Raw genomic sequence first — 13,921 nt, 5'->3', positions numbered from 1 at the left:
CTCTGATAGACGGTAATTTGTACACTCCAAAATGCCTAAAGTGCAAACTAAACGTAAGCGTATCGTGCTTACCTTGAAACAGAAGCTGGACATATGCAACAGACTTGAAAAAGGCGAACATTATAAAACACTAATGCTTGAATATAAATGTTAATAGGAATGAAAGTTTACTTTGTTGGAAGAAAAATAAATAAATAATATGCCTGCATTTCATACGTACATCATTTATTTTATTTTCTGCAAAAGAGCTGAGTGGCGGGTGAGGGGTGGAGAGATGGAGGTCAGGCAGGGAAGAAGAAGACCAGTTGAGGTCAGAAACGTAAACAAACTCACATGGGGGCACAGGTGTCGTGATAATTCTACAGTGCAGTCTTAACACATCATCAGTTCACTAATAAATGTTCAAGATTTTATTTATTTTATTTTTCAATTTTTATGAGTACAGTACATAAAATGAATACAGTAATTCGGTAAACAATGGACTGGTGCAATTTGCAGTACTGCAAATTGCTAGACATTGCACACGTGCGTTATGACCATGGTGTGTGTTTACAAGGCAGTTTTTCAGGCGGAATCTCTTAGTGTAACCCCTAATGTGACTGGTGAGTACCTGAACTGTATTTACTGCTGTGATAGCCTTTGTATAGATTTGACTTGAAAATCAGAAATACGGGAAAAATCTGTAACCGGGAAGGTAAATTCCCCAAGCCACCCGGTTAACTGGGATTGTACTGCATTATAAAAATTTAAAGAACAGAATGTTATTTAACCTAACCACATTCAAAGCTGTAAACAAAGCAACCACGTAATTATACATGAGGCAACTGCCTAACACATTATAAATGATGAAAGGGAACAATTACAAAATACATGTTAAAATTCCCCATAACTCACATAATACATCATATCAGTCCACCCCTCCATAGTTATACACTGGAACACAGTTAGCATGGCAAGACCAAAGTTATCAAAATTTGTGATGCCATAATTGGGTCCCTCCCAGCCATCCCGACACACGAAGAACTGGCCATCAGAGTCCAGCGATGAGCAGTTAAAACCCACAGTCTCGTTGTCACATGGATGAGGAGATTCCATCCGATCCCCTGAAAAATATATCTACATCACGATCATCATCAGCTTGATCCTAACCCCTTTTCTCATCTAAGGATGGGATGAGGCAGGATTCTCAAAAAAAGGAATAAGATTGTAAAAAAAAACAAAAAAAACAGACCTATCAACAGCATGGCCAATAAAATGGACTAGACACTCATTCACTTCCTATTCAAGACGGTCATTCACACACTATTCAAACCCTCAGGATCCTTGCTTTATTGTAAAGGTATAACTGTTTAGGACGGGTGGAGGAAAGATGCTACTGTACAGTACTTTCAGTGAGACATGTTTTTAACTCATGACCATAACAAAGACAATTCTTACTTCAAAAAAAATTTATATAAAAATATAATTCTACTGTGAAGCACAACATTCCTTTCCATATCATCAGTTCACCAATGAATGTTCAAGAATAATTTTTTAGTTTATTTTTTCATGTTTATATTGGTAAAATAACAAATAACATATGGCACAATAAACTTACCTTGTACACTTTGCACTACTGCAAGCACATGTGTTACATCTACGGGTTGTGTTTAAAAGGAGGTAATGTTTCAAACCGAATCTCTTAGTGTGGCCCCAGATACAAGTGGTGCGTACAGTACTAAACAGTATTATTGCAATGACATACCCTATGTATAAGAGTACACGTATGTGTCATATATCTGGGAAAAATCAGTAACCACGAAGGTAAATTTCCCAAGTTTCTCAGTTAACTGGCACTGTTCTGTACTAAAAATGAAAACTATACCCGTTCTACACTAACCTGGCCCATAGTTTCGCCCTTTTGCAACTTACTTCACATCCTTGTTATAGCACTTTCTCATGACTAGTACAGAATTACTATACTGTTATTACAACTCAGCAAGTGATGAGGAGAGGGCAATTTCAGGCGACGTTGGAGTAAACAGGGTAGGAAACATGCTTTCTGCCCCATTTTTTGGATGTTGTTCTTTAAAGCCAACAAAAGTCTGGTGGCCTTCATTGTGTCCATTAAATCCGATAACAGGTCTATTGACGTCTGTTAAAGCAAGTGTCTACCGTACTTTGCACATTACACCATTGTTTTGTCCTAGTATGGTATCTTATTCATATTTCTAAAATACTGCCATAATCTGTATTAATAACAGGGTAGAGAGAGGGAAAGACAGCAGCCAAATGGCAGAAAAATGGGTGACATGGGGGCAATTTGTTTGTGGCTACTCCTTACAGGAATGTCTGGCTATAGTGTTGATTGATAGATAAAACAAGTTAGCAATCAAATAAACTGCTGAGGAAGAGGTGTTACAAAGTCATTTAAACTAACAAGAATACAGCACTCAATCTCCAGTCTTACCAGTTTCATTATTATAACATGTGTAATGAAGTTCGCCTGAAAAGAGTTCCAGGCCGATGATGGCATAGATGATGATGACAAAGACAACAAGAAGAGCAATGTTGAGCAGTGGCACCATAGCCTTCACAATGGAGTTGAGTACCACTTGCAGACCTGGGCAAGGAAATGGCATATTTTAGATTCTTACACACATACTTACACAAAGAGAAATTCAGTACAGTCTTTTAAAACCCATATGAAGTGTAAGGGCTCAGATCCCTTGGTAATCAAGCACTTGGTTACAGAGGTTTTCGTTATAACTGCTAGATGAAAATCTGCATTAGTTTTTTTTTTTTTTTTTTTTTTTTTTTTTTTTGTTGCTAAAGAACATCATCTCTACACTTCCTCTTCTGTCTTTCTTTCCTTCACTCTTTCCTCTTTCTACACTGTGTGACAAGTCAAATTATTTCCTGTACACCAGGAAACCATTTCCTATGCTGGGTGGTAACCATATAACCAAATTATGGCACCTGGTGGTTTAGTGGGTAATTAAGGCGCTCCAATCGGATTGAGCCTGTGTAGGTTTACATCCAAGGGATGGTTGGGGTTTACTGCTCACGTAATGCCACTCAAGGAAGAGAGGCTGGTCCCTGTCACCTTAAATGTCAGGACCAACTTGCCTAGCCCCGGGCTCCTATGTTCCTCATGGGGCAACATAGGATTGGATGATGGATGGATGGATGAACATCATCATCATGCACCTGAACTGGTTTCTGCGGACAATGATGGTGCAAAATCCGTGATTTCTGATGACTTTGAGGAATTCAAAGATAAGACCTTACTCGAGGAGTTAATCCCAAGTGGTGGGGACTACTAGCTCACCACCCCCTAGGCTCCTGAGTGGGGGGGACCACTAGCTCACCACCCCCTAGGCTCTGAACCCCTTACCTCAAGCCCATCTCGGGTCTCTATATGGTATGTGTTTCTTCTTTATTGTGCCCTTTCCATAATTTTCTATTAATCTAACCATGCTTATGTGTGTTTCTGATATCTACCACAGCAGTGTGCATGTATTTAGCGGGTCTAAATTGCTGTAAAAGGGAAAATTAGGGTTTACAAGTGGGGTACCTGATGCCAATTAGAATACATCGTATTGGTTCTGTACTTTTGTTATCACTTAAATTCATTATCACACACAAGGTGTGGTACCAATTATGTGCAATGGCCAAGGGATCATTACTACAGTATGGTGAGTACAGTATATTCTACTGTAAAATACTGTACTGTACTGCATGTCTTTCATTTACTGCATTATTGCAAGACTATTCTTTCTCCATGAATTACTGTATGAACAATATACTACATGCACAGTACAGTAGTAGTAGCAGCAGTAGTAGTTGTTCCCTAGGCAGTCTGGACAATAGCTCCAAGTCCCTAAGGAAGGCCATGGCCGAGACCAGGCTCTCCCACAGAGCTCTCAAGGAGTGTATGTTGTGTTGTTGGTGCAGACAATTGTGTGCAATGCAGTCTTCCTTAAAGTGCTTAATAGTATGGGGTGCTGTGTTGCATCCTGGATAGACATAAGCAACAGAGTCATCCTGCCTCTTCTGATAACTAAAGAGGGCTGGATGACGTCCACACTTCAGCCAGGTCTGGTGGACCCTGTCCTCATGAGGGAGGTAGGATTCAGAAGGGTGGATATCAGGATGCCGTGCATGCTGCTGTGTGTTGTCTTTAAGTGACTGAATGGAGTGGCGAGTGATCTGAGTATGGATATGTTTCTGGAAGCTGGTTTGAGGCAGGCGAAGGGGGATAGATGACAGTATTTGTGTATGATATCGTGTGCTGGGTGTCGTTTTGATGTTCCTTGGTGTGTGTGGATGTGCTGCCATGTAGTGTAGTGGATGGTGTGGGTTTGTGGCGGCTGTGGCAAGAATTTGTGTACCTCTCATGTCTTGACTTTGAGGACTTTGGTTTCTTGGTGTAGGTGGTCTGCAGGTGTGGTGCCTGTGCAGCCTGTGATCATTTTTAGGGCCTTGTTCTGCACGGTCTGTAGAATGTTGTAGTGTGTTTCAGTAGGGTTAGAAGCCTAAGCAGGGCTTGCAATATTCATCAATGAACATCTATATTGCTTGTACACTGTGGTGGTCGATTCTTTATTCATCAATGAACATCTATATTGCTTGAACACTGTGGTGGTCGATTCTTTGTTGTGTCCAAATGTTGTATGGGAAAGTGACCTTAGGGCAGTGAGTCTTGGTGATAATTTATCTTTAATGACAATGATGTATTGTATGTTACACCAAAGATTTTGTGTGTGTGTGTGTGTGTGTGTGTTCTTACCTAATTGTATCTTTACAGGAATGAGTCAAGCTCGTACTGTCCCATGTCTTAAACCACATTTATCGTACATATCCTTAAATTTGTGAATTGTTTTGGCACACACTATTTCATTAGGTAGTGCATTCCATTGATCAATTGCTCTGTTTGGGAAACTGAATTTCCTTACGTCTTTATCACCTCTCTTCTTATGCAGTTTTTTGCAGTGTCCCCTTGCTGATGCTTCTCCATATGTTAAGTAATCATTTATGTCTATTTTCTCCTTCCCTGATATGCACTTATATAGCATTATCATGTCACCTCTTTTCCTTCTCTCCTGTAGTGTTGGTAGATTCAGTTTATTTAGTCTTTCTTCGTAGCTTAGGTCCCTTAAGCTTGGTATCCATCTTGTAGCAGCCCTTTGAACTTTTTCAATCTTGTTTATGTGCTTTTTGAGATGAGGACTACACACTACTGATGCATATTCCAGGGTTGGTCTAATGAATGATGTTATTATCCTTCTTAGCATGTCTTCATTTATGTATGTGAATGCTATTCTCATATTTGCAAGCAGTGTATACATGTTCCGTACCTTTTCGCTGATGTGGTCAGCCGGAGATAGTCTGCTATTGATAATCACACCTAGGTCTTTCTCTCTTTCTGATGTGTATAGGGTTTTATTTCCTAACTTATAATCCCAATCAGGTCTTTTTCCACTTTTACCAAACTTGATTGCATGACACTTGTCCACATTGAATTCCATTTGCCATGTACTACTCCATTCATGAAGTATATTTAATTCTTCTTGTAGCTCTTTACAAGAGTCTGTGTTAGTAATTCTCCTTTGTATTTTTGCATCATCTGCAAACATATTCAGATAGCTCTCATTTCTAAGTGTTACTGTTTATATCTTTTATATAAACTAAAAACATGATTGGTGCCAGCACTGAACCCTGTGGTACTCCACTAGTCACTTCTTTCCATGATGAGTAGTTTCCTCTTAGTACTGTTCTCATTTCTCTTTTTATGAGAAAGTCTTGCATCCAACAAAACAGTTTGCCTCGAATTCCTCCTTGATGGTACAGTTTCCATAAAAGTCTTTGGTGTGGTACTGTGTCAAAAGCTTTCTTGAAATCTAAATAGATACTGTCCAACCATCCTTCCCTTTCCTGTATTGTGTTTGTTACTCTGTCATAGTAGCTCAACAGATTAGTAACACATGATTTTTCTGAAACCAAACTGTCTTTCTGTTATCATACTGTGTTCTTCTAGATGATTTACCCAAGCTTTTCTTATAAGCTTTTCTAATACCTTGCTTACAACACTGGTCAGTGATACTGGTCGGTAGTTGAGTGAATTTTGTCTATTTCCTTTCTTGAATAAGGGGACAATATTTGCTTTTTTCCAAATATCAGGTAGTTTACCTTGACTCAATGATTTCTTGAAAATTAAAAATAATGGTTTACTTAACTCCTTTGCACATTCTCGTAGTACCCAACATGAAATTTCATCAGGACCACTTGCTTTTCCTCTGTCTAATCTACTTAACTCCTCCTGTATTACTTTTTCTGCTATTTGTATATCTGGTAGTATGTGTGGACATGCATGTTCCACATAGTCTCTCTCAAAATTTTTTTCTTCTGTAAAAACTAATTGGAAATTCTTATTTAGTGCTTCACAAATATCTTTCTCTTGTGTGTAAGTGAGTCCCTCGTCCGTAACTGATTGTATTATATCTTTTACTTTGGTTTTGCTTCTGATATAGCTGTAAAACAGCTTTGGTTGATCACTACTTTTATTTATTATATCCTCCTCAAACTGTTTTTGGGCTTCCCTCCTTATTCTTGTATAATCATTTCTTGCCTGTTTGTAATTACAGTATTATACGCCCTTTCACTATTATGTCTTCTGTATCTATTCCACAACAAATCTCTTCTTTCTTTTGATTTTTTACATTCTGTATTGAACCATTTCTGTATTTTCTTATCTGCTTCTTTGTGCTGTGGGATGTATTTCAGGACTCCTATTTCATAAAATTTACAGAATTTTTTATATACAGCATTTAAATCTTGTCCTCTAAGCTCATTTTCCCAATCAACTTCTAAGAAATACTTCTTTAGGTCTTGATAATTTCCCTTTTTATAGTTTAGGCTCTTTTTGTAACTGTCACTGCTGTTTACTATGTCATATGCTATCCTGAAGTTATAATTTTGTACTGCTTGATCGCTTTTGCTGAGTTGAGGGTGATATATTAAACTGTCAATATCATTTTCTTGCCTAGTAAATATTAGATCTAGCACTGAAGGTACATCAAGTCCTCTTTTTCTGGTGGTTTCCCTCACATGTTGCGTTAGGAAGAACTCTTGTACGAGATCCAGGAGCTCTTGGTCCCAACAGCTTTCTTGGCTAATTATATCTAGAGTATTCCAATTTATATTTGTATTGAAATCCCCAGTTAGTATAATTCTTTCTGATTTCTCTTCCATTTTATGTAGTAATGATCTTAAACTCTGAATTGTACTCTCTGCCAGGTCCTCATATTCATCTCTTTCCCATGTGTGTGTGTGTGTGTGTGTGTGTGTGTGTATGTGTGTGTGTGTGTGTGTGTTGAGGTGTGGAATGTGACACTTCTGCTGTCCAGTTTTTGAGAAGGGTCACTGTAGATTTGGCTGGAGCTATTTTGAGTTTGTTTGTGGTGAACCATTCATGTAGTGTGCTGAGGTAAGGTTGGAGGATGTGTGTGGCTGTGTTTTCATTTTGGTGTGTACATAAGTTACATCATCCACATAGGAAACTGTGTGTATTAGTGGTGTGTGGGGTGTGGGTATGTCGTGCATGTAGAGGTTAAAGAGAGTAGGGGACAAAACAGATCCTTGGGGGACACCGTTTATGAAGATTCTGATGTTCGATGGCTGACTGGCAAATGTTACATGTGCACATCTGCCTGCTAAATAGTTTGCTAACCACCTTTTTGTATTACCATGCATGTTTGTGTTGAATATTTTGCTTGTGAGGGTGTGGTGGGGGATTGCATCAAAAGCTTTACTAATGTCAAGTGTGACTAGGAGTGTTCTGTGTGGTGCCCTTGTTGAATTGATGCCATCAAAAACTCTCTGTGTAAGGTCTGTAAGAAGAGTGTTTGTGGGGTGTAGTGGCCTAAAACCATGTTGTGATGGGGCTAGGGGGATGTGATGTGTAACTAGTTGTAATACCAGTCGTTCAGTGACTTTGGAGAGAGTGCTGAGGGGTGTGATGGGGCGGTGTGAGGAAGGTAACATGGGGTCTTTGTTGGATTTGGAGATAGCGATAATAGTGCCATGCTTCCAGATGTTGGGTATTATGTTGTGTGAGTAGCTGTAGTTTGATATGTTGGTGAGTGCTTGTATGCCTTGTGGTCCAAGGTACTTGAACCTGACTCTCCCAAAACTGCTCCACTTAAAATACAGACTAGGTACATAAAATCCATCCTAGAAAATTTACCAACCAACAAAGCTCCAGGCCCAGATGGAATTCCTCCAATTGTTATGAAAAAGTGTTCCCCAGGGCTTGCCTCTGTTCTAGCTAACTTATTCAAACTATGCATATGTACCAGTACTTCTTCATTTCCTAATTCATGGAAAGAAGCCAACAGCCACACTATTCCAAAGAAAGGACGTTCCTTTGACCCCTCTGATTACAGACCAGTAGCTATCACATCTTCTCTTGGCAAAGTATTTGAAACTGTAATTAATAAGCACACAGTTAAACACTTTGAATCCAACAACTTAATTAGTGACAGACAATATTATGTTCGCCACGTCAGATCCACCATCGACATACTCAATCGCCTGACTCATACCACCCATCAATCAACTGACCAACATGGAGTAACTTATGCAGTAGCCCTTGACATTTCTAAAGCTTTCGACAGAGCGCGACACCGTTCCCTGCTGTCCAAACTCCCCTACTATGGACTAATGTCTTTTGTTCCTCTGCTTTCCTCGTATCTCAGTGACAGAAAAATAAGAGTAAAAGTAGATGATGTATATTCCAATTTCCACTCAATTAACCTCGGCGTGCTACAAGGACCAGTTCTGGCGCTAACCCTATTCCTAGTTCATATTAATGATCTCTTATCTGTCACCCACAATCCCATCCATTCACATGCAGATGACTCAACACTTCACAGGTCATTCACACTCAAACACTCATTTACAAAGTTTAATATCTCTAACTCTCAATTCAGTACAGCTGTCACATTAATCAAGACTTATCTAAGATCAGTGAATGGGGACAAAATATCCTAGTCCCATTTAATGCTAGTAAAACCAAATATACAGTATACAATTTACTAACAGACAGAAATTGCCAGATTCATATATTACCTTCAATGCTACTAATATGCCCATCTCCAAAAGTATTGAAGTTCTCAGTGTTTCGTGTAACAATGCCCTCAGCTGGACCTCTCATGTCAGATCACTTGCTAAAGCCGCCCCAAAGATACTTCAATTATTGTACAGAGTCCATAACTTCTTTATGACATGCAGACAGCTTTAATTTATAAGAGTCATGTGTGGAATAACTGAAACAAAATGGAGAGGAGAAAGTGTGAGAGAATGGGAGTATGGATGGGGTATATGTGCAGGAGTAGGTGAGAATGAGAGGGCAAAGGAAGGAGTATGTATAGTTGTGAGTAAAAGATGGAAGAAGAGCGTAAGACAGTATGGATCAGTTGGGTCAAGGATTGTGTGGGTAAAGTTGAAAGTTGGAATACAAATGTGGGCGATTGTGTGTGTGTATGCGCCAACGCAAGATCGTGGTAGAAGAGTGAGAGAAGAGTTCTGGACAAATGTGGAAGTGTGCATGGAAAAGTCTGGAAGGAATGAGAGAGTGTTTTTGATTGGTGATATGAATGGTAAAGTTGGGAATGTGAAGGTGGATGGAATAGTTGGTGAGTGGGGTGTGCCTGCTGAGATAGATGAGAATGGGAGTGTGTTAGTGGACATTTGTGCTGGGAGGGGGTTGGTGATAGCCAATACCCTCTTCAGGCATAAAATGATCCACAGGTATACTGGCGAGTGATGAGAAGGGTGGGTGGTGAACTGAATGAAAGGAAGGCAATGACTGATTATGTGTGTGTGGATGAAAGGATGCGAAGATGTGTAAAGGATGCAAGAGTGTACAGAGGTTGGGGGAGTGGACTTTCTGACCACTACTTGGTGGTGGCCAGAATTAGAATGCAAGTAAGATGGAGGAATAGAAGAAGGGAAAGATGAGAGGAAGGAGTAGTTGCAAGGAGAGTGGAAAGGTTACAAGAGGATGAGAAAAAGGCAGAGTATAAGAGACAAGTGGAGGAACGATTGGGCAAATATGAATTGGAGCAGATGGGAGACGTGGAAGGTGTGTGTAAGATATTTACAGAAGAAATATGTGCAGCATGTGATGTGGTGTGTGGAAGGAAGAGAAGACGGAGGGGGGTGCAAGGAACAGCGTGGTGGACTGAAGAGGTGAAACAGGCTGTGGCACAAAAGAAGAAAGCATACAATGAATGGATGAGAAATAGGGGCATGGAAGAAGTTGAGAGGCGGAAGAGAGAGTTATATGTGGAAAGAGAGAGGTGAAAAGATTAGTAAGAGAGAGTAAGAAGAGAGTGGATGAGGAATTTGGAAGGAATTTGAGTGTAAAGTGGAGGGACTGTAAGAAAATGTTCTGGAGAGAAGTGAAAAGAGTAAGACAGGGTGGAAGTGAAGTTAGCAGGGGAGTGAAAGATAAAAATGGTAGATTACTAGTGGAGAAGGGAGAAAAAGTGAGCACATGGAGAGAACACTTTAAGGAATTGTTGAACGTAGAGGATGGAAGTAATGCGAGTATAAGTGGCTGGGGAATGGCTGGGAGAAGGAGGGAGGTGAGAAGACAGGAAGAAATCAGTAGGATAGAAGTTGTGGAAGCAATGAAGAAAGTTAAATCGGGGAAAGCCCCAGGAATTGATGGAGTGTGTGGTGAAATGCAGAAGCATGGGGGAGAGATAGTAGTAGAATGGATGTGGAAGATGTGCAGATTGGCCTGGGAGGAAGGTAGAGTCCCAGAGGATTGGAAGTCAGGTATAATTATTCCCTTGTACAAAGGAAAAGGGGAAAAAGAAGTGTGTGGTAATCATAGGGGGAATTGTCTTCTTAGTATAATAGGAAAAGTGTATGGTAGGATACTTATAGACAGAGAGAAAGAACAGAGAAATTAGTTGGAGAAGAACAGGGAGGCTTTAGGAAGGGAAGAGGTTGTGTAGATCAGATATTCATTCTTAGATCTTTAGTGGAAAAGTTTCTAGAGAAGGGAAAGAAGTTGTATGCGGCTTGCATGGATTTGGAGAAAGCATATGATAGGGTGGACAGACAAGGATTGTGGAAAGTGTTAAGAATATATGGAGTAGATGGGAAGTTGTTGAATGCTGTGAAGAGTATGTACGATGGTGCGAAGGCTGCAGTGTGTGTGGATGGTGAACTAAGTGAATTTTTCTCTTTGAAAGTTGGTTTGAAACAGGGATGTGTCATGTCTCCATGGTTGTTCAATCTGTACATGGATGGGGTAATAAAAGAGGTACAAGGTAGGGTAGTGGATGTTGGAGTGGCCCTGGTGAGAGAGGATAGTGTTTGGAAACTCCCTGTACTGTTGTTTGCAGATGATACTGCGTTGTTGAATGAAGACGAAGGGGAGCTGCAAGGCTTGGTGGATGAGTTTGAGAGTGTGTGTAAGAAACGGAACCTAAAGGTGAATGTAGGGAAGAGTAAAGTGATGGTCTTTGAGAGAGGTGAAGTTAGTGAATGTACAGCGAGGTTGGATGGTGAGGAATTGGAAAATGTGAGTACGTTTAAGCATTTGGGTAGTGTGATGAGTAAGGATGGAGGTTTGGAGGGTGAAGTGCTTGAAAGGGTACAGCAGGGAAGAAAGGTTGCTGGTTCTTTGAAAGCAGTGATAAGAAACAGGGAAGTGAGCATGGAAGTGAAAAAGTTACTACATGACAGTATTGTTATACCAACTCTAACGTACGGAAGTGAAGCTTGGACATTGTTGGAAGGACACAAGTCAAGAGTGAGAGCAGTGGAAATGAGTTATTTAAGAGGAGCCTGTGGAGTCACATGGAGAGACAGGCTGATGAATGAGGATATAAAGGAGCGTTGTGGTGTGGATGTGGATGTGATAGGAAGCATTATGAGGAACACACTGAGGTGGTTTGGCCATGTGGAGAGGATGGAGGGTGAAAGACTGCGAAGAGAGTGTATGTGAGTGAGGTGGAGGGGGGAAGAGGGAGGGGGAGGCCGAGGATGAGATGGAGGGATGGGGTGGAGAGGTATATGAGAGAGGGGGGTGTGAGTTGGGAGCAGGGCAGTGAAATGGCGGGGGACAGGGCGACTTGGAGGCGATTTGTTTGTGGCCACCCCAAACGGGATTGAGGCGTCTGGCAATAGATAGATAGATAGATGTGTGCTCTCAGCTTCAGTATTGGTCATCCTTGTGGAATGGATGTGGAGAGGTTGCACTAAAACAGCTAGACAAAATTCAGCACAAAGCTGTTGGAATGATTAATAACCCTGCTATTATAGATAAACTACCTCCCCTACAAGTAAGAAGGAATGTTGCCTCCCTTGCATTGTATACAGATATTTTTATGGCAAATGCTCAGACAAAGTTGAGTCCACTGTGCCACCTCTCCATGCCTTCTCTCGTGCTACAAGGGCATCTGGTAATGCTCACGCCTGGAATGTCACTCAGCCATATTGCAGAACTTCTGCCTATCAGAACTCTTATTCCCCGAACTGCATCTTTCTGGAACTCGTTTCCCTACAGTTGCCTACAGCTGTTGATGTCCAACTGTTACACATATTTTATGAATGGAGGACACCAGTAATCTGGTGCATGGATTTTTTTTATTTTTTTATTAATTTGTTTTTCCTTCCTTTGTTCTGTAAAAAAAAAAAAAAAAAGTTGCTTGTATTGTCTGGTCAACAGGCAGATGATGCTTAAGGCTGCTACGTCTGGTTGTAAGTGAAAGGTGTGAAGTCCGGGTCTGTGGGGAACTGTCTCTTGCGTCCGATGACATGTCGGTTGTTGTGATGGTTGTTGAGATGTCTGATGTGAAAAGTGATTGATGAGAGTGTTTGCTTGTTGTTTGTTTAAGGGTATGGTGTCTGTTGTTGTGATGGCTGGATGTGACTGTGTAGTGTTGCTGCTGGAGAGCGTGATGTCATTTAGTGTTTTGTAGAGCTTGCTGGTGTTTGTTTTGTGATCGAGTGTTTGGCGATAATTATTCCATTTTAGTGTTTGCTGTTCTGATATTTTATTGTTTATTTGAGTGACGAGTTCTTGTACTTGCTGTATGGTGTCTTGTGTATAGGGTGTTGGGGAGTGTTGTGGCGTGTCACGTTGACTGACGAGGCCTTGAATTTCTGGTGTGAAGTTGGGGTTGTGTCTCTTTCTGTTGCCTCTAGGAATGTGTCTTTTGTCTACGTTTTGAATAACTGTATTGAAAGTGTGCACAGTGGTATTGATGTTTGTGATGGATGTACAGTACTGTTTAATGTTTCTGAGTGTTGTTCTGTTTCAGTTGTGAAGGCCTCCCAGTCAGCTCTCTAACTGGTCAACAGTATTTAAAAAAAAAAAAAAAAAAAAAAAAAAAAAAAAAAAAATCATCATGAAAGTTTTGTGGTGCTCTTGATACAGTTTTTGGTGCTGATTCCGAAAATCCCATCTGTTTTTTCCTAACACACCTAGTTTTTATGATGAGTGATGAACCTTCATGCTGAAACCGTATATAACAATTATCACATATATTCCTGTTCTTAACACTGATTATGCTTTTTTGCAGCTGCTGTTGTTTACTGAATCAGTTGAAATGTCAAGGCAATGCAAAAATAGTCCCGACTGTTTCTGCTATGTCTGGGGTTCGTTCATCCCCAAAGGACAGTGCCATAACATCATGAATGATATAAAGAAGCTCTGTCATCTGTCCAGCTGTGCTCTTGCAGATCACGACAGAAAACAGGCACTGCATATAATTTGTACAGCTTGTTCGAATGGACTAAGAAATTGGCTGAATAAGAGAAAAAAGGTAATGCCATCTGCCGTTCCTATGATATGGAGGGAGCTGAAAGATTATGCTACAGATTGTTACTTCTTCAAGGTCAATATATCTGGGTTTTC

The 13,921-nt window shown here is 40.4% G+C and overlaps 1 protein-coding gene across 1 annotated transcript in view; it reads right to left on the bottom strand.

The window, feature by feature from the left end:
• Positions 1 to 13,921, bottom strand: part of LOC145414371 (muscle calcium channel subunit alpha-1-like) — a 1,622,725-nt gene that overhangs the window by 1,375,390 nt on the left and 233,414 nt on the right. The window contains exons 7-8 of the mRNA XM_080283905.1: positions 2,450 to 2,602; positions 895 to 1,103 (exon numbers count right to left, since the gene is read on the bottom strand). Of these exons, the coding sequence (XP_080140031.1) occupies positions 895 to 1,103; positions 2,450 to 2,602 (362 nt within the window). The remainder of the gene's footprint in view (positions 1 to 894; positions 1,104 to 2,449; positions 2,603 to 13,921) is intronic.

Source organism: Coenobita brevimanus, chromosome 99, assembly GCF_032717465.1.
Source record: "Coenobita brevimanus isolate Jiangsu-jjx chromosome 99, ASM3271746v2, whole genome shotgun sequence".
NCBI lineage: Eukaryota > Metazoa > Arthropoda > Malacostraca > Decapoda > Coenobitidae > Coenobita > Coenobita brevimanus.
This window is presented reverse-complemented; position numbering and strand designations above follow the sequence as displayed.